Source organism: Notolepis coatsorum (assembly GCF_963971535.1).
Source record: "Notolepis coatsorum genome assembly, chromosome: 1".
NCBI classification, from domain to species: Eukaryota; Metazoa; Chordata; class Actinopteri; order Aulopiformes; family Paralepididae; genus Notolepis; species Notolepis coatsorum.
Window position 1 is genome coordinate 213,072,977 of NC_140165.1, and position 19,602 is coordinate 213,092,578.

Consider the following 19,602-nt stretch of genomic DNA (forward strand, 5'->3'; position numbering starts at 1 on the left):
AACCCCTCTGGATTATTCTGTCTATGTGTGTGACGAACACCGAAGATTATCATTTTTGCTTGCACTGGACTCAGTTGAAGTGTGTGTTTTGAAGAGACACTGAAGATATCAGTTCTGTTTGCACTAAACTCAGCTAACTTGTGTGTTGTGGAGAACACTGAAGATTGTTACTGTTCATTGGTTCTGGACACAGCTAAGGGAGGAGGGAACCACACTGCCTCTGTGTTTCGTTGGACTGTTATTGATACCTCTCTCTCTCTCCGTTTTCCACCTCAAGTTAAAGCTGGGAGTATCTGCAGAGCCGCTACAACGTCAAATACCGATTCCCCACTGCTATCACCAGGAGGATCTGCAGAGCCGCAGAGAACTCTGCCGATGGCAGTCTCCCTTGTTGTTTCATAATTGTTACTTTACCCCTTTTGTGACTCTGTAAATAAATACGCCCTAGTATTTGGCTAACTCTGAACTTCCTGTCTGTGCCGTGCGATTGAGGTCGGTTCAAACCCTAACAGAATGTAGGAAGTGCCACAAGACAGGGCATTTTGCTGCAGTGTGCCGTTTCGCACAGCCAGTGTATGAGATGCTAGAGGAGGGATAGTTACAACAGGACACCCTTTTTCTAGGAGAAGTGAAGGATCATGTCTCTGGCTGGCACACAGACATAGAACTCAATGGAGAAGTGATCTCTTTTAAAATAGACACAGGAGCAGCAGTCACTGCTATCCCCACCAGGCTATATAAATATAGCAGAGACGGCCCCTTGATGCCAACAGATAAGAAGCTATATGGGCCCAATAACATGGTGCTGCAGGTAGCAGGGCAAGTCATATGCCAGCTCAAGAGCAAAAGTGGAACGGTTGCCCAGCCGGTATTTGTAGTAGATTCTTTAGTCAGACCCTTATTAGGTCTGCCAGCAGTTGAAGCCTTGCGACTGGTAGAGCGGGTTGATGAACTGGAGGACCCAGGGGACTTTTTCAGGCGTAAATTCCCCACAGTGTTCGCAGGCCTGGGGAGGCTAGAGGGGGATTACTGCATTCGCCTGAAGGAGGATGCAGTACCATACGCACTCACTACTCCACGCACAGTGCCTATACCACTAGCAGACAAAGTCAAGGAGGAGTTGGAGAGAATGGAAAAAATGAGAGTAATTTCAAGGATAGAAAGGCCAATGCCGTGGTGTGCGGGTATGGTACCCGTGATAAAGCCCAACAATGGGGACATCAGGGTCTGCGTGGATCTGACTAGACTCAATGAGGCGGTATGTAGAGAACGACACATACTACCATCGGTAGAGCAGTCATTGGCTCAATTGAATGGGGCAAAGATCTTCACTAAGCTAGACGCACGCTCAGGGTTCTGGCAGATTCCCCTATCAGAAGAATGCAGAGAGCTCACCACATTTGTTACTCCATGTGGCCGCTTCTGTTTCAATGTCCTGCCGTTCGGGATCAGCTCTGGTCCAGAAAATTTTCAGAGGCGCATGTCGCAGCTCTTGGACGGGCTGACGGGCATAATATACCACGCAGATGATGTGCTGGTATGTGGCGTAGATAGGGCCCAGCATGATGAGAGGCTCACTGCGGTCCTGTCCAGGCTTCAGGAAGCCGGCCTGACCCTAAATGAAAAGTGCGTGTTCGCACAGACAGAGTTGGTGTTCGTGGGCCACAAAGTCAGTGCAGGGGGCATAGCGCCAGACCCAGAGAAAGTGAGGGCAATCGTAGACATGCCCGCTCCACAAAATGTCGCAGACGTGAGACGGTTCCTGGGCATGGCCACATACATGGGAAAGTTTGTACCTCTTTTCACCGACACTACCAAACCACTACGGGATTTACTGGTAAAAGAGAATGCCTGGGTGTGGGGAGAGGTTCAGCAGACAGCCTTTGAAAAGGTGAAGTCTGATCTGGCCTCAGATAGGGTGCTAGCACAGTACAGGCCAAATGCTAAGACAAGAGTGTCTGCAGATGCATCATCTTTTGGAGTGGGAGCAGTCCTCACCCAAATGCAGGACAACAAGGAGTGGCGCCCGATAGCCTATATCTCACGCAGTCTCTCTGACACAGAGCAGAGATATGCCCAGGTGGAGAAGGAGGCGCTGGCAGTAACATGGGCATGCGAAAGGCTCAGCTCGTATATAATAGGCCTTCAATTTACCATAGAGACCGACCACAAGCCACTGTTGGCTCTGTTAGGTACGAAGGCACTAGATGACTTACCCCCAAGAATCCAGCGCTTTAGGCTTAGACTACTGAGATATACATACCACATAGTATATGTCCCAGGGAAAGCGTTGATAACGGCAGATGCATTATCAAGGGCCCCAATCGTGCGCACACTGACAGAGGAGGAAAGAGAGCTGGAAGGAGAAACACAGGTGTTTGTTGAGGCAGTACAGCAGGGCCTACCAGCGTCTAAGGCAAAGCTGCAACAGATTGCTGAGGAACAGCAAAAGGACTCTGTCTGCAGACAGCTTATACAGCAGTGCAAAAAGGGGTGGCCAAGACAGGAGGAACTGCCACAGCAGCTAAAGCCCTACTGGATCTACCAGAGTGAGCTATACTGTGCAGGAGGCCTTTTAATGAAAGGACGGAGGATAGTAGTACCAGAGACTTTGCAAACAGAAATGCTGGCACGTTTACATGAGGGACACATGGGGATATCTAAGTGCAGAGCGAGAGCAGAGCAGTCAGTGTGGTGGATGGGCTTAAGTAGTCAGATCGCTAAGGTAGTAACACAGTGTGAAACATGTGTGAAGAGTCAGACACAGCATCCAGAGCCAATGATGCCATCGGCATTGCCTCAGCGGCCGTGGCAAAAGGTAGGGGTGGATATGTTTTACCTAAAGGGCACCACCTACCTGTTAGCAGTAGACTACTATTCAAGGTACATTGAAATAGAGAAAACCCCCATTACCACAACTAAAGGAGTGATCGAGGCGTTAAAGGCCATGTACTCCAGACACGGGTCCCAGAGGTCCTGCGAAGTGATAATGGTCCACAGTTTGTGTCAGCGGAGTTTGCCGCCTTTGCCACAGATTATGACTTTGCTCATGTGACAAGTAGCCCGTACTTTGCCCAGAGCAATGGAGAGGCAGAGAGAGCTGTCAAGACGGCTAAGTCACTGTTGAGTAAGAATGAAGACCCACACAGGGCACTGTTAGCGTACAGAGTCACACCATTGCACCATGGACCATCACCTGCTAAGCTCCTGATGGGCAGGAAGCTCCGCTCCCCACTGCCACAGGCGCCTGCCCACCTGAAACCACAATGGCCCAAGACGAAGGCCTTTCAGGAAAAGGACTACCAACTGAAACTGAGACAGACGCAGAACTTTAATGAGAGACACCGGGCCACACAGAGGCCGGAACTGAGACCGGGTCAATCGGTGTGGATCTCCACCTCAAAACGGCCAGCTACGGTGCTCAGGAAGGCTGACACGCCACGCTCCTATGTGGTCCGGGCAGGAGAAGAGGTGGTGAGGAGGAACAGGGCTCATCTGCAAGCTCTCCCTGAGCCACAAGAGACACCGACTCCACAGGAGGAGCAAACAACGGAGGAGGAAATAGCGCCAAGCGCCCTGACTAGAGAGAGAGAGAGTACAGGGACTAAAGTGAGAGACGTTCCGAGACGGCAGATAAAGCCGCCAGAATGGCTCAAGGACTACGTTCAGTAAAAAATAAAAAATTAAAAAAAGTGCTTCACCTTACAGCTAGAAGGCACTTACCTGTATTATCTGTGCAGGAATGTTATGTAATGTTACATCAGTATTTCAACATACTTGAGGATGTTAGGTTTATTCCTGGGAGAAGGAGAGATGTAATGGATGTCTGTAGTAGATGTCTGAATATACTGGAGGATGTTTATACTTGAGGATGTTAGGTTTATTCCTGGGAGAAGGGGAGATGTAGTGGATGTCCCTTACGGGCATCCATAGCTGTTGCTGTAAGGCGTGGCGCAGGCGCAGTTGTGTTAGATTAATAAAGACGTTACTTGAAATGGACGTTACTTGAAATGGCCACGCTGTCTGAGTCCTTATATGAAACACCACCTAAGCCTTACCACACTAAGGATGAGGCTATTGCGTGGCAGAGAAAGAGTTAATAAACTAACTATTTTACACAAGGATATATCCATGAAATTTGGATTTCGGATGGAGCAGATAGTTAACGTTAGCTCAGTTGTTAAATCAACCAGACAACTTCCAAATTCATAATTTCCAAGGGTGTTGACTAAGTAGCTAACTTATATGTAGTTTTCTTTCAGCTCATGAACTGATTGGAATGTTATAGGGAACTCTTTTGGGCGACGATATATGTTTTGTCCTGATTATATAGCATTAGCTCGCTACTGTTGTGTGGTGGAGCCGTGGAGATCTGGAGAGGAGAGAAGATTAGCTGGCTACCTAACGATCAACAAGTGATGACTTCTGTTTAACTCAAATGTTGAAGCATACTGAAGCATATTTTTCGCTTGCTTACCTACAAGCATACAGTCTTGTTGTTGGTGTCCACATTCAGCCTTAACTGTTTCAGCGCCAATGACGAAAAAAGTCGGGTTAACTCGCCATCGCTTGAGCGCCAATCACGTGAAAAGTCGGGTTTTAATCGTTATTTTTTTTATTCGCTATATCCATTCATTTTTCATCTATCCATCCAGCCTGACGTTATCATTGGGAATGGGTCTGAGCTCGCAAAAGGCCAATACCGCCGCCTAACGCCTTGCGGCCAGTATTGCACATCATCGGAATTCCTCTGGCTGGGGCTGTGCATCGATCTAAGAAGTCCGATCCAGGTTTTCCTTCTCGGGCAAGAGTAACGTTATAACACACGGATTGGGGGACACTGGAGCAGCGTGGATTCATGTGTTTTGGTTGAGAAACGTTGGATCAATAAACACGATCAATATTTGGAATGGCGATCAGGAATTGGATTAATCTTTTTGCAGTACATCAGATGTGAGGTAAGGACTCTATGTTACCAATCTTGGGTTAATCCGATGTTTCTTTCGTAATGATCACAAGTGTCTGTGTGTGTGTGTGCGTGCTGTTGGCGCCGACCAAAGCACGGAGGGGCGAATTTTCAGCCCCCGCTTCCGTGCGCACATGATGAAACATATAATACTGATAATCTAGCATTTATTTCAGAACGATTCATAAATCAAGCGACAAATGGCACGATTTCTAAGAAAATACATTGAAGCGCCGTTTGCTGGGGTTATTGGGATTCGACAGGATCACTCTAAAACTATACTCATATTCACCACGGTATAAAACGGAAATGTATGTATGAAAGAATGATCTGTTTTTGGCATGTTGACCGGAAGAAACTCACTGACAATCGACGTGTTTATTAGATCCATAGCTATAATATTTAATATAGTTTTAGCACTTGCAAACACCGGCATTATCCCATTGAACAGAGCGCTGGCCTTCTTACCACAAGGTAAACAGCGACCTCTAGGCGCGGAATGAGTTAATGCACTTTATTAAATCAAATCAAATCAAATCAAATTTATTTGTAAGGCCCGACAACACACGTTAATGTCCCCATGGGCCGGACACGTCTTCTTTAAACAAGTCAAGAAGAAACATAACAATAAGTCAAGAACAAAATAAGAACACCATAAGGTCCAACAAATTTAAAATAAATGCAAATAAATAATAGAATGCAAGCACTCCCAGACATACCCCACGCGAAGGTAAGGAAAAACTCACTAAAACCTAACAATAGGGAAAAAATGCTCCACGGGCAGTGTGGAGGAGAGAAACCTTAACCTTATTATTTTTTTAAGCTGTGTCGCGGCTTGAACTTTCCATAAACGTGTCCATATAAATCCATTTTGTTAGATCCAAATCCAACACTGTCTGAATGTACAGTATCTTGTGATTATTATCAATTTCCGACGACGATATATCTATGACAACAAGTTACAACTAGTAGCTGAGCGGAGTGTATGGGATTTTCCTGGTGGACGTGATGTCACACAAATGCCACACTCAGCCAAGGCAATAGAGATTCGACAATGACTCTACTTCGGGCGCTAGAGAAAAGCGCCCACAGGCATCATATTTGAAGATGCTGATTGGATTCAATTTAGTTGCTAAATTCATTCATGTTGCCCTGTGAATTTTTCAATTGGCTGAGTTGCACACTGACGCTGGCGCTGATTTCTAGCGCCCGAGAAGAGAGAGGGGGGATGAATAGGACGCACCCCCCCCCCCCAACGGGACAATGATTATTAATAACATTATTTGTATTATACATATATTTTTTATTAAAGTTAGCTTTAATCATAGTAACGTTGGCGAGCTAGCTAAATTATACATAAATCGGTTTTCATATAAAATTTAAATCAATCTTCACTAAGACTTTAAAACAATGGCGCAGAACGGTCTACGGAGACGCAGAAAAAAGCTACCAAATCCATTCAGAGACAACTCCGAGACAATTCCGAGACTGACTAGCGTTGCGCAGAACAAGTCTCAGTCTCTCTCTCTCTTTCTCCTTCAAGTAACCAAACGTTACACTATAAAGACGAACTGGATCATTGATATAAATTGAATATATAAGCCATTCTCCCTTTCTGTGTGTGTGTGTGCGTGCGTGCCCATCCCAACTCTGGTCTTTGGAAAGTTTGATAGTATTTACTGAGGATGGCCAGATAATGTTGATATTTAAAATTAAAATCAGTAGGCTACCCGTTTCTCCTTTGTTAGTTCAAGTTCAAGTTCAAGTTTCTTTTATTGCCACGGCCAGGCCGGTGGAATTTGAGGCCTACTCGTGTAAAGTGTAAAATGAGTGCTGCAAACTTGACATTTCTAAATAGAATTGAAATGTAAAGATGTTAAATAGGCTCAATTTAACTTTGATATATCACAGTAAGTAGAACTGAATTTGAATTTAAGGATAATTCACTTGATTGAAAATCCAAAGACATTTGAGGGTAAATCTTTCTCCACATAATTATTTCCAAGGTGTCATGTTCCGTCTTGAGATGTCTAAGCTTTGTGTCCAAGAAGACGGCAAAGGAAAACTAGCCTACAAAACAGGCGTGTCCACTGTATCTGACAAGTAAAATAAACAAAAGAAAAGAAAATAGTTTCATGTATATGCACTATAATACAGTAGTGGTCAGCAGTGATTGCTGACATTCTGATTATGGCCAAAGTGTACCGCCCTGACCTGGACATGTTTACCATTGAATATACACAGTCAGGGTTCTAACTGGAAGTCTATCAACCTTGACCTTTGTCAGCCCTAAAAAGTGTCAAATCTCATCCCTCGAAATTACTTCTTGCCTAGAAACCTCAACCCCGCTGTGTGGAGCAGCTCATGGGCTTCTGCCTCTGAATACTAACACACACACAAAGCATGCTCACAATGTTTACACAAGGCGTTAGGGCGCATTGCACCTCACTCAGTGCTAACCTGCACTGTTTGCTTTAGAAATCATCCGTGTCCGGTATCAGCCACTAAAAATACACTTTACATGGTTACTCCCTCGCTCGGGGTCACAGCAGAGTCTGACAGTGCACTAAAGGCCGGCTTGTTTGCAGTAGAGATAAAGATGATAAATGTCACAACATCTCGTGTGCAAATTCTTTGTTCTTCTCCTCGTGATTTATGGTATACTCTTCAAAAAGACTAATGCACGTTCAAAAGCTTCCCCTCTGTGATAAATCTGGACTGCAGGCTATAGACTCCAATCTGTGAGCGCCACTCGTTTGATTTGATTCAAAGGAAATCATTTTGATTAAAAAAATAATTGAACCTGTCTAGTATAAGTAAGTAACAGTAGTAAATACTAAATACTTTGTTATAAAAAAAAGAAATGTATAACTGGACTATGTCTGAGAATATACAGCCCTTCAACGTATCTATTGGAGCTTTCAGCATTCGTATAGAAATAATAGCAACGCAAGATGGAAATGGTGCCATTTTATTAAATGTATTTTAAATACACAGAACACACACACACGTGTATATGGTAAACATTATTTTACACAAAACTAAGAGGGGGAGGGAGGCACAACAGCTGGTAGGCTTACCAAACAAGCATTATTTACATCAGAAAAATACTGCATTTTTTATATGAAACAAAAAATAGATCTATATAATACAAAAAATTATAATAAAAAACTATTTAGCACATTTGAACATCACATTATACAGATCAGAATAATCTATAATAAAAAAAAATTATTAAACTTTCAAATTACAAATCTTCCTAGGAAGGAAAGGAGACGTCAGTTGGCAGTGAAAAAGAAAAGTGTTGACATGCGGCTGAGGACAGTTTTATGAGCGTAGGTCTAACGTTTCAGTGTGCGGCACTCATGCAAGACCCGCAGGCTGAAAACATCTCTAAAAGATTTTAAAATGTTTGGCAGTTTCCATGTTTCTTTGGCACAGGGATATGATTTATTCCCCCTGGGGAGTCTCTGACAGCTTAAGAGGTTTCCCTCGTGGCAGTGGAATCAGTCACCCCCCCCCAATCACACATGAGAACAGATCAGGGGGAGGTGTGTACGATTAGATACGCTCTATTTTAATCAAATTACAAACAGTAGTTAAAAGATAATACTTTACACATATAGCCTGATGAACATATATTTGTTTTGCTTTATACATAATATTTCTACAGTATGATACAGTGCCTGGCTTTGCAGGCATAATTCCTTTCAAATCAACAAATAATTTTCCATTTGTGTAAATGAGAACGCAAACACAGCAAAAGGGGAACCGAACAAGTGAACGAACATGAAAAGAGATCCAGAGCTGTACATAAGAACTGCGATCTAGGGCAGGGAGCAATTCTTTACCAGAACAAACAAACTTTGTTTCCCTAACCAAAAATATGTGAAACACTGTAAAAATATATTTGCATTTTATAGTTACTTTATCATCACTTTTCAAAGCTTTCCTCTGAGACCAACAAGGCACTGTAGCCATTTTATAATAAAGTTTTTGGCAGATAATTTATTTACATAGCTACATTATAAGGCAAATTGGATATAAGCCCTATATGACAAAGGCAGGACTAAGAGAAGTGACATTATCGTTCCATCACAGTAATCCTCAACATGGAACAACGTGGTACTATGTATTCTCCTGTATTGAACCTATAGCTACTGTTTACATTAGTTTGGTTTCACATGATTTACATTCTCTTTAGCTAGATTCGATTCTAAAAGCCACATTTTCAGTGCAAAAAGGGCTTATGCATGTTGACTCATATACAGCATGTTGACGTGGTGTACAGTTCCCAATTCATGAAAAGTAATGTGTTACAAATCACTTGAGCTTGAATGTCACCAATGTTTCCAGTCCAACCCCAAAAAACAAATGACTCTAAACACCATAAAGGCCTTTTTCTTTTTCTTTTTTACAGTGATCCTGAGGCACTACGTGTCTTGTTTTCCAGTCGGCACTAGTCTTTAACTGCTTTGTTCCTGTTTAGCTGGCTGTCTGATTCTCTGAATGCATTGGGAGTGGCTGCTCTCGTGCAGAACCCTCCATCACCACGGCGGTACTGTGGTTCTCCGTTACTATGGCGGCGACCGCACTGAGGTCCTGGGGTTCCGACTGAGGAGCCTCTCCACCTCCTCCTCCTCCACGGCCCAACACTGTGTCCTCTGCTGCCCTCATCCTCATCCTTTCCTCCTCCTCCAGCCTGAGCCTCCTCTCCTCCGCCTCGATCTCCTCCGTGGTAGGGATGGAGTTTTTCTTGGGCCTGCCTTTGGGCTTGGTGGGCGCCTCCTGACCTCCTTTCAGCACCTGGACACACACACACACACACGCACACACACACACACACACACACACACACACACACACACACACACACACACACACACACACACACACACACACACACACACACACATATATACACACACACATACATACACAGTCTCAGTGGACAACTCGGTTGATAAATGGAGGCAGCAGTCAAAGGCAATGCTGGTTATTATAGTAATTAAGAGAAGACGTATGACTCTGTACTGCTCCTTTTATGCTCATTTATCTTTGGAGTTAACGATTTGGGGCCTTTCTTTTTTTTGGTTCTGTGAGCTGTTGACCCACAGCTACACAGGCGTTTGGTCTCGCTGTCATCATCATCAGTCAAACCCCAGACTAGTCCCCCCTCCCTCCTCCTGACATCCCACCTTCCACTATTCATCCTCACCCTCCCTCTCTGACCCCTCCTCTCCCTTCCTCTCTGCACCCTCCTCTCCCTTCCTCTCTGCACCCTCCTCTCCCTCCCTCTCTGCACCTTCCTCTCCCTCCCTCTCTGCACCCTCCTCTCCCTCCCTCTCTGCACCTTCCTCTCCCTCCCTCTCTGCACCCTCCTCTCCCTCTGCACCCTCCTCTCCCTCCCTCTCTGCAAGCTCCTCTTCCTCCCTCTCTCCACCCTCCTCTTCCTCTCCCTCTCTGCACCCTCCTCTCCCTCTGCACCCTCCTCTCCCTCCCTCTCTGCACCCTCCTCTCCCTCCCTCTCTGCACCTTCCTCTCCCTCTGCACCCTCCTCTCCCTCCCTCTCTGCAAGCTCCTCTTCCTCCCTCTCTCCACCCTCCTCTTCCTCTCCCTCTCTGCACCCTCCTCTCCCTCCCTCTCTGCACCCTCATCTCCCTCCCTCTCTGCACCCCCCTCTCCCTCTCTCTCTGCACCCTCCTCTCCCTCTCTGCACCCTCCTCTCCCTCCCTCTCTGCACCCTCCTCTCCCTCCGTCTCTGCACCCTCCTCTCCCTCTCTGCACCCTCCGCTCCCTCCCTCTCTGCACCCTCCTCTCCCTCCATCTCTGCACCCTCCTCTCCCTCTCTGCACCCTCCTCTCCATCTCTGCACCCTCCTCTCCCTCCCTCTCTGCACCCTCCTCTCCCTCCCTCTCTGCAAGCTCCTCTCCCTCCCTCTCCACCCTCCTCTCCCTCCCTCTCTGCAAGCTCCTCTCCCTCCCTCTCTCCACCCTCCTCTCCCTCCCTCTCTGCAAGCTCCTCTCCCTCCCTCTCTCCACCCTCCTCTCCCTCCCTCTCTGCAAGCTCCTCTCCCTCCCTCTCCACCCTCCTCTCCCTCCCTCTCCACCCTCCTCTCCCTCCCTCTCTCCACCCTCCTCTCCCTCCCTCCCTACACCCTCCTTTCCCTTCCTCCCTCCATCCCGCCCTCCTCTCGATCCCTCACTCTATCCTCTCTCCAGCTCTCGTTGCCACCTATAATATTCACTCCTTCTCTCCCTACCTGCTGTGTTTTCTCCCTCCTCCCCCCTCCTCCTCCCCGCTCCTCCCCCCTCCTCCAGAGACAGGGCTGTGCCGTTTTCTCTCACCATTTTCTTCCATTTCATACGTCTGTTCTGGTACCAAGTCTTCACCTGGAGCTGCGTGAGACCGAGTGACTGGGCCAGGTCTAGCCTGCAAAGGAAGAAAATCAATCATAAACAAAACTACATTTCAGGATCAACAGTTTATGTTCTATTTGTGTCATAAACATGATTTATTTATCGATATTTTCGATATTTTTGGAAACCTGTTGCCTGAAAAAACAATGATCAGGAAGCATTATTAATTCCACTTAAGAATTAATCCTGGTAATCCTGCTGCTACAGTAAATGTTTTCAATCGTCTGCCAAGTGCACAACAGGATGGCGTTACGCGCGGAAGTTTACCTGCACAACGAACCTTGACTTCCCGATGCCAGGTCTTTCATTTGCTGCTCAACATCAAATAAACCTTGCCTTCCCCATGCCAGCTCTTTCATTGGCCACTCAACAATCAATCAAGAACCTTGAGTGACGGTTAGTGGTGCAGCACGACGGCCTCGCAGCTCAGACGCAGACTATTGCTCTGCTGCGACACCTGCAGCTGAAGCAACCCGAAACATCTGTACCGAGCGTGGTAATCCAATCACAGCGCTTGTAGCTGGATGATCATAGAAACATCTGTACCGAGGTCGGTAATCAAGGCCAGATTAAGACTTCAGAGGCCCCTGGGCCAGATTCTTGTGGAGGCCCCCCCAGACACACATACACGTGCACGCACGCATAGTGGTGTTTTTATATGTCACTTTAAAAAATATATAGAATATTTAGAAGTGGTGGGCTCTGAGGGTCAAGCTAAAAGGACTTTGATCACCCCTGCCCACTTTGACAACCTAGGATGGCTTAGAGTAGACGACAGAGTACAGCAACTTGCAATGGGCCTGGTCTACAAGATACACTACACGACCAAGGTACCCATGTACATGTCAAAATACTTCCCAAAGGTCAGTGAATACCACGATTACAACCCCAGAGGGAGCTCCACAAATCATGTTAAACCCAGACTCGGCTCAAACAAGGGACTAAACACGTTTCGCAATTATGCCACATCAATGTGGAACGCCCTACCCAAAGCTGTAAAGGAATGTGAATCACTACCCACTTTCAAAAACACTCTCAAAGAACACCTACGGGAGAATGCAATTCGAAACTGGCCCCTGTAAATGTCTTAACACAACCCCCTCCAATGTACAGTAAATGACCAAGTATGGTTGTCAATATTCCAATGTACAGTTTTGCTTGTACAGTTGTACAGTGTCCCCCACCCACCCACCCCTTAACAATTATTGAGCTGTACTGTACTGTACTGTACTGTACCCATTCCGCAATCTGTTAATAAAGTTTTCAATCAATCAATCAAGAAGAGAACAGAAACACATCATGTTTAGATGGGGGGATGGCGCCATCCTCAGGAAAAACATGCACAAACTTTGGAGACAAGAATATAATAGTAAGCTTACTTTTACGTGAATGTCAATTTAAATTATAATTAGGGAAGGGAGGGGGTTGAAATGTGTTTTTGTCCTGTGTTACTGTCTGTGAATGAATGAATTAATGAAAATTGTATTTAACAGATTGCAGAATGGGTACAAATAATACAGTACGGCTCAATACACACAATTGTTAAGGGGATGCAGACCAGAGAAAGACGTTTGTCTTGTTTACATCAGGGTCCCCCATTTTCAATTCATAGTGACATGTATGACATACACAACATATATGACATCATGACATTTATGGCATAGGGACATACATTACATACAGGTATATAGTACTGTTACATTTGTGACATATATGATATGCAAATATACAGTACTGTTACCCATAGATCCTGACAGAGAGTATATACGGTGGGGAGGCGACTGTACATTAGGAGGGGGTGGGTGGGTGGGAGAGAAATATACATAGTGACGAGGGGCCTCCAAAAGGCCTCTTGTGACGAGGGGCCTCCAAAAAAATAAAAAATAAAAGTTAAAAAAATATATAATAATAATTTGGGGCCTCTTGTGACGAGGGGCCTCCAAAAGGCCTCTTGTGACGAGGGGCCTCCAAAAGGCCTCTAGTGACGAGGGGCCTCCAAAAAAATTCAAAATTTTAAATTTACATTTTTATTTTTTTATTTTTTTGAGGCCCCTCGTCACTAGCGGCCGGGACGGCCCGGTCGTTAATCCGGCCCTGCCGGTAATCCAATCACAGCGCTTGTAGCTGGATGATCACAGAAACATCTGTACCGAGGTCGGTAATCCAATCACAGCGCTTGTAGCGGGATGATCACAGGACAGGGTGGGCGGGATAACAGAGAATCATGGATGCTTCCAACACATGTGCTCTGGTCGGTTGGCATGTAATGTGACATGGCAGGAAGAGAGAGACAAATGAGCGAGGGATCAGTTTGTGAGGAAAAGGAGGGGTTTATACATTATAAAGTGTTTTTTTATGAGCACCCTTAAAGGTTTTTCAGTCCGATGATTTAATTCTCAACCCTTCTCAGCAACTATCGGCGGAGAGAGATGAAGAAAGATAGATAGATAGATAGATAGATAGATAGATAGATAGATAGATAGATAGATAGATAGATAGATAGATAGATAGATAGATAGATAGATAGATAGATAGATAGATAGATAGATAGATAGAGTTGCCAGAATCTAGAGATGATACGGTTTACTGTATCAGAAATCACTCTGATGTCATTCCAAACAGCCTCACATCCTACATAGAAATGTGAGTGTGAGGAGGAAGTGTGCGTGTGTGTGTGTGTGTGTGTGTGTGTGTGTGTGTGTGTGTGTGTGTGTCTGTGTGTGTGTGCGCGCGTGCGTGTGTGCGTGCGTGTGTGTGTGTGTTTGTGTGTCTGTGTGTGTCTGTGCATGTGAGTGTGCGTGCATGTGTGTGTACTTGCATGTGTGTGTGCATGCAAGTGTGTGTGTGTATTTGTGTCTGTGTCATAGTGTGAATTATGGGAGGGTCTTAGTCCCCCTGAAAAAAAACAATAATCTATAGTATATCTATAGTAGCCTATGGGTCTATAGTGTGTGTGGGTGTATGCACATAATAAAGTGCTCAACCTCTACTGTCTTTAACTATGAATGAACACAACACTCTTATTCTTATCCTTAGATAATAAAGTTTGAAAACACTGTTCCCCCGAGAACCTATAACGGAGTAATACGGTTCTCCGTCTGAGGTGCTAAATAGTAGGGATGCACCGAATGGGAAATTCTTGGCCGAAACCGATACCGAAAATAGGAAACAGTTGGCCGAAAACCAAATGCAGAAAGGCCGATTTTCTTTTAAATATATATAATGTTTTTTTTTTGTTTAGCTACCTGATTATGGCAAAATACATGATTATGGCAAAACTTAACTTAAATAATATTAATAATCACTATTATGGGTCCATAAAACATTTATTCAGCACTTTTGAATGCATACATTAATTCCAGACTGACTGCTGAAAGATTGTACAATTTAAACATTTTCTCTTTGCATACAACAAAATGTGCATTAAAAGTCAAGTGCATTTTCTTTTCACTGTAGGATAACTACAACAAAGTGCATTCAGAACAAAGCCAAGGTGCTTTAAAACTGCATAAAGATCTGCATAAAGACACACACACGAGAGGGAGAATAGCTTATAGCAGACTTAATGATGTTACTGTAGTGGCTACTGTCATCATTCACGGCGTTCTAGCCTACATGGAAGGACTGTTGTATTTACTACATCTCCCGTGACTCTTAGTGGGGGATAACGTAGCTTAAGAGAGACTAGTGAAAGTGAGGAATGGAAGCGTTGTTAGCTAGCTTAACGCTAACGTTAGTTAAAAAGGTTTTTAACTGTGACGGGCATATAGTAATGGCGAGGATATAAAGCATGTTAAAGACGCATGTATTGGACGTGTTGCTCGCGGAGTTTACATAGAAACAGCGCGACTCGCAAGAGGAGTTATTACAGGCTGTAGAACGCAGGACTGAAGAGCTCACGTTACACGTTGCGCATGTAATGACTGAAGCCGCGTTTTGATTATGTCATCACAACAACACGTTAGGTTACGAACGTAACCCTGTTCTTTGACATTCAGTGATATTTTTTCGGTGCTAAAACCCTTTCGGCCGAAAGTGCCTTTTTGAACCATTTTCCCTACTAAATAGTTTTGACCACATGTCGCTGCGTTTCCTCCACCTGACTCCTTCCTATCTCCTCAGGTCCCTCCTAGCTGTGGGCCTATCCACTCCTCTCTGTGATCACGTGCCAGCCCCCCAACGTACCCCCCCACCTCTCCCCCCCTACACATACTGTACTGTACTTGCGCAAAAAAAATACTTGAAAAAAAACTCTCTTTGCCATAAATAAATACAGGCAATCAACTTGTCCATCACGCCTGACGGTCACAAGTGCACCAGCTTGTAGTGATGCAGAGACTGAAGGCAAGGAAAAGTAATTGCAGGAGAGGAAAGCACCCCAGTTATTTATGGTCATTAGTCTTCTATGAAGGGAAACCACGCACTTAAAACCTGCAGCCACAGGGGCTGAGTTCACGCTCCAGGCGACTCAAGAGACCTCCGTACCGCTGCTCTCCACCAGTCTGACGGGGATCCTCTCCATAGCTGTGGATGATACCTCAGGATGATGAGGAGGAGGATAACGACTGATTGTGATAATCGCTTACTATATAAAAAAAAAATTGAAATCATTATCGCATGACAATTAGAATCGCTACAGTGGCTTTTGCTGTGGTTTTCTGGGTACTTTTTTTTCATTTTTCTTTTTTTTATAAAATAAATAATGAACTTGTGGTTCTTGCCGCCCTCATATGCAGAGAGAGAGAGAGAGAGGTTGATCTAAAGTTATCTTTAAATCATAACAAATCAAAGTTGGAGAGCGCGTGCGTCATCTCAGAAGTGGAGTTTTGAAAAGGGGGGATTTTCTCTGTTTATGTTTTGCTTCCAGCAGTGGATTTAATTAGGCCTCAACACAGTGTCAGAATCAGCTATTTTGACGGGACATTGTAAGGCTTGAGGGGCGGTTGGATTTGATCGCTGCAAAGCTGCTCTCCCCCTCCGGCGCTCTGCTCAGACAGATGAGGAACGGCCCGTCGTCGCTAGGTTGCAGGGTCAGAATGTGATATATTTACTGTTGCATCGTGGGAGTTTTCCTCAGGGGTGGGACGTGTGACAGAATTACTGGCTTTCTTCCAATCTACCTGCAAGTCTTCTCAGGACAGAATATATTTGGAAAGTGCATCAAATATATATTTGAAAACTGTAAGCATATAATCAGTGAATATCAGTGAACATAATGTGAATCAATTATTGTCTTTGTGTGGCTTTTGATTTCTACTGGCTTTTTTAAAGTGGCTTATTGTTTTTCAAAGGGGGTCAGGTACTATACATGGATATTGATGATTAAACCGTGTCCTGCAAAGTATTTTCTGCAAGTATTATGAAGCCAAAGCCCTTCAATTACACTGAAAAATAGACACATTGCGGGGAAAACATTGTAGGCCAGTAGTTTAACTGCCTAAGATACATTTTCTCCTGTCTGCCTACATAGTGATCTGCTGCCAAATCAGTTTTGTGTCTTAAGAATAATCATTTAGAAAATGTGGGTCTACTGCCTTAGCGCGCCCACATCAATAATGATTTACTTTCATCCACCTTTCATATTCCTCTATACGAAGGTGTATACTCAGCTTTGCCTATTTCTCACCTGAAGGGGAAACAAAATTGAGGTTTATGGTTTCGATATTAATTCGGCTTACACTGGAAATATGGCCTGCGGGCCAAATGTAGAAGTGGGGCCTAAAATAAAAAATGGAAAATGTGTTACGGCCCTTATGTCAGAAAACGACCCTGAGCCTGGAACCTAAGACACAGATATTAACATGGACATTACCTCATCTCATTGTACAAAGCTAACTGTATTTTATATGCACCTGCACATTTATGAAATGATTGGCAGTAAATCAATGTAATACATTTCTGTTTGCTTGCGTTGGCCAATGTCCCTGTTTCCTTGAATAGGGCAGTGTTTCTTTGTTGAGGCGTTTTGCTGTTCGAGCGCTGAGCGTTAAAGCATTCCTCTAGTCTCAACTAGCATGCTGAGGTAATGCGCTGGCTTATGGACATATTCACATTACATGAGACGTTCCCCCTGACATAAATCAAAAAGTTATGATGTTGGGTTAACCTCTGCTTAACAATTGCATTTGCGTGTGTGTGCTTACATGCTTACGTGCGTACATGTGTGTGTGTGTGTGTGTTTGTGCGCACGCAAGCAAATCATTTTTATTTTCATCTTTCCTTATTTCACTTGAGAAAACCGTGACCGTCACCTCAACTCCAAACTAACCATTACATTTTAATTTTTTTATTTTATTTTTACAAATCCAAAAAACAACGCTTTCAAATGCACCAATCGGACACCAGCTCCTCCACTGACCTGTCGGGGGTGGAGAGGTACTTCTGCTTCAGGAACTTCTTCTCCAGGCCCATGAGCTGCAGCTCGGTGAAGATGGTGCGGCTGCGCCGGGGCTTCTTCAGGCGGGGGGCGCTGTGCTCCGTGTCCGACTCGCTGCTGATGCTCACGGCCGTCTGGCTGGGCGACGGCTCCGAGGCCCGCGGGTGCTGGTGGGGGGGGAGCAGGGGCAGGTGCGGGGGCACGCGGCCCGGAGGGGACGGGGGCCGCTGGGAGAGGTGGGGGGTACGTTGGGGGGCTGGCGCGTGATCACAGAGAGGAGTGGATAGGCCCGCAGCGAGGAGGGACCTGGGAGGAGGAGATAGGAAGGAGTCAGGTGAAGGAAACGCAGGGACATGTGGTCAAAACTATTTAGCACCTCAGACGGAGAACCGTATTACTCCGTTATAGGTTTTCGGGGGAACAGTGTTTTCAAACTTTATTATCTAAGGAGTAAGAGTGTTGTGTTCATTCATAGTTAAAGACGGTAGAGGTTGAGTTCTTTATTATGTAAAGATGGTAAGTTAGAGTGTTGTGTTCATTCATAGTTAAAGACGGTAGAGGTTGAGTTCTTTATTATGTAAAGATGGTAAGTTAGAGTGTTGTGTTCCTTCATAGTTAAAGACGGTAGAGGTTGAGTACTTTATTATATAAAGATGGTAAATTAGATGACTGTGTTCATTCATAGTTAAAGACAGTAGAGGTTGAGTACTTTATTATCTAAAGATGGTAAAGTTAGAGTGTTTGTGTTCCTTCATAGTTAAAGACGGTAGAGGTTGAGTACTTTATTATCTAAAGATGGTAAGTTAGAGTGTTGTGTTCCTTCATAGTTAAAGACGGTAGAGGTTGAGTACTTTCTTGTGATGTATCACATTAACACTCCCAAGTGATCTGGATTGACTTTACAACTGCAAATAAATGGGCTATGGTTCCTGACTGCAAGGGTTCAATTGAGAAACGGATATTTTTCATCTTGTGTTTTAAGTATTTAGAAGTGTTATGTCTTTTGTGGGGGGGATTCTCCCCCAACCAGCCCAGATAATAGCTGCCTTTATCCAGTGTCAACAATTAATAAGAAAGGCCTTTTTAATAGCTTTTTTTTAGTATGAAAAGCGTTTTGCTTTTGACCTCTTGGATGTAGAGGGCAGTGATCCGGATGACGCACTGTGTGTTTTACACTGCTCCTCTGAACCCTTCAATTCAATAAAAAAAAAATGTCGGCGAACGATAAATGATAACTTGCTGCCATCCCTAACAAAGATCTACACACACACACACACACACATGCACACGCACACACACACACACACACACACACACACACACACACACACACACACACACACACAAACATACTTACAAGCACACACACAAAAGCACACAAAGACATGTGCACGGTTGCATGTGCGCAAACACATACACACTCGGCTGTCATAAATCCAAATGCCAAACGACTATACCCATTGCCAATTAAAGTCCCCCCTCCTCTCTCTCTCTCTCTCTCTCTCTCTCTCTCTCTCTCTCTCTCTCTCTCTCTCTCTTCTCTCTCTCTCTCTCTCTCTCTCTCTCTCTCTCTCTCTCTCTCTCTCAGCTCTGCTCTCTCTCTTTTCTCTCTGTCTCTCTCTCTCTTAGCTCTGCTCTCTCTCTTTCTTTCTTTCTCTCTCTCTATCTCTCTCTCTCTCTCCCTGTCTCTCTCAGGCTCTGCTCTCTCTCTCTTCTCTCTCTCTCTCTCAGGCTTATTTATCTCTTTCTATCCCACTCTATCTCAGCTCTACCCCCCCCTCCCCATATTTTCTGTCTCCAGATTCAGTCTCTCTCTTTGCTCTCTCGCTCTTAACTGTATT

The 19,602-nt window shown here is 44.8% G+C and overlaps 1 protein-coding gene across 1 annotated transcript in view; it reads right to left on the minus strand.

The window, feature by feature from the left end:
• Positions 1-7,923: 7,923 nt before the first annotated feature.
• Positions 7,924-19,602, minus strand: part of barx2 (BARX homeobox 2) — a 25,011-nt gene continuing 13,332 nt past the window's right edge. The window contains 4 exon segments of the mRNA XM_084315967.1: positions 7,924-9,772; positions 11,314-11,398; positions 17,744-17,994; positions 17,997-18,067. Coding sequence (XP_084172093.1) covers positions 9,452-9,772; positions 11,314-11,398; positions 17,744-17,994; positions 17,997-18,067 — 728 coding nt within the window. The 3' untranslated portion in view covers positions 7,924-9,451.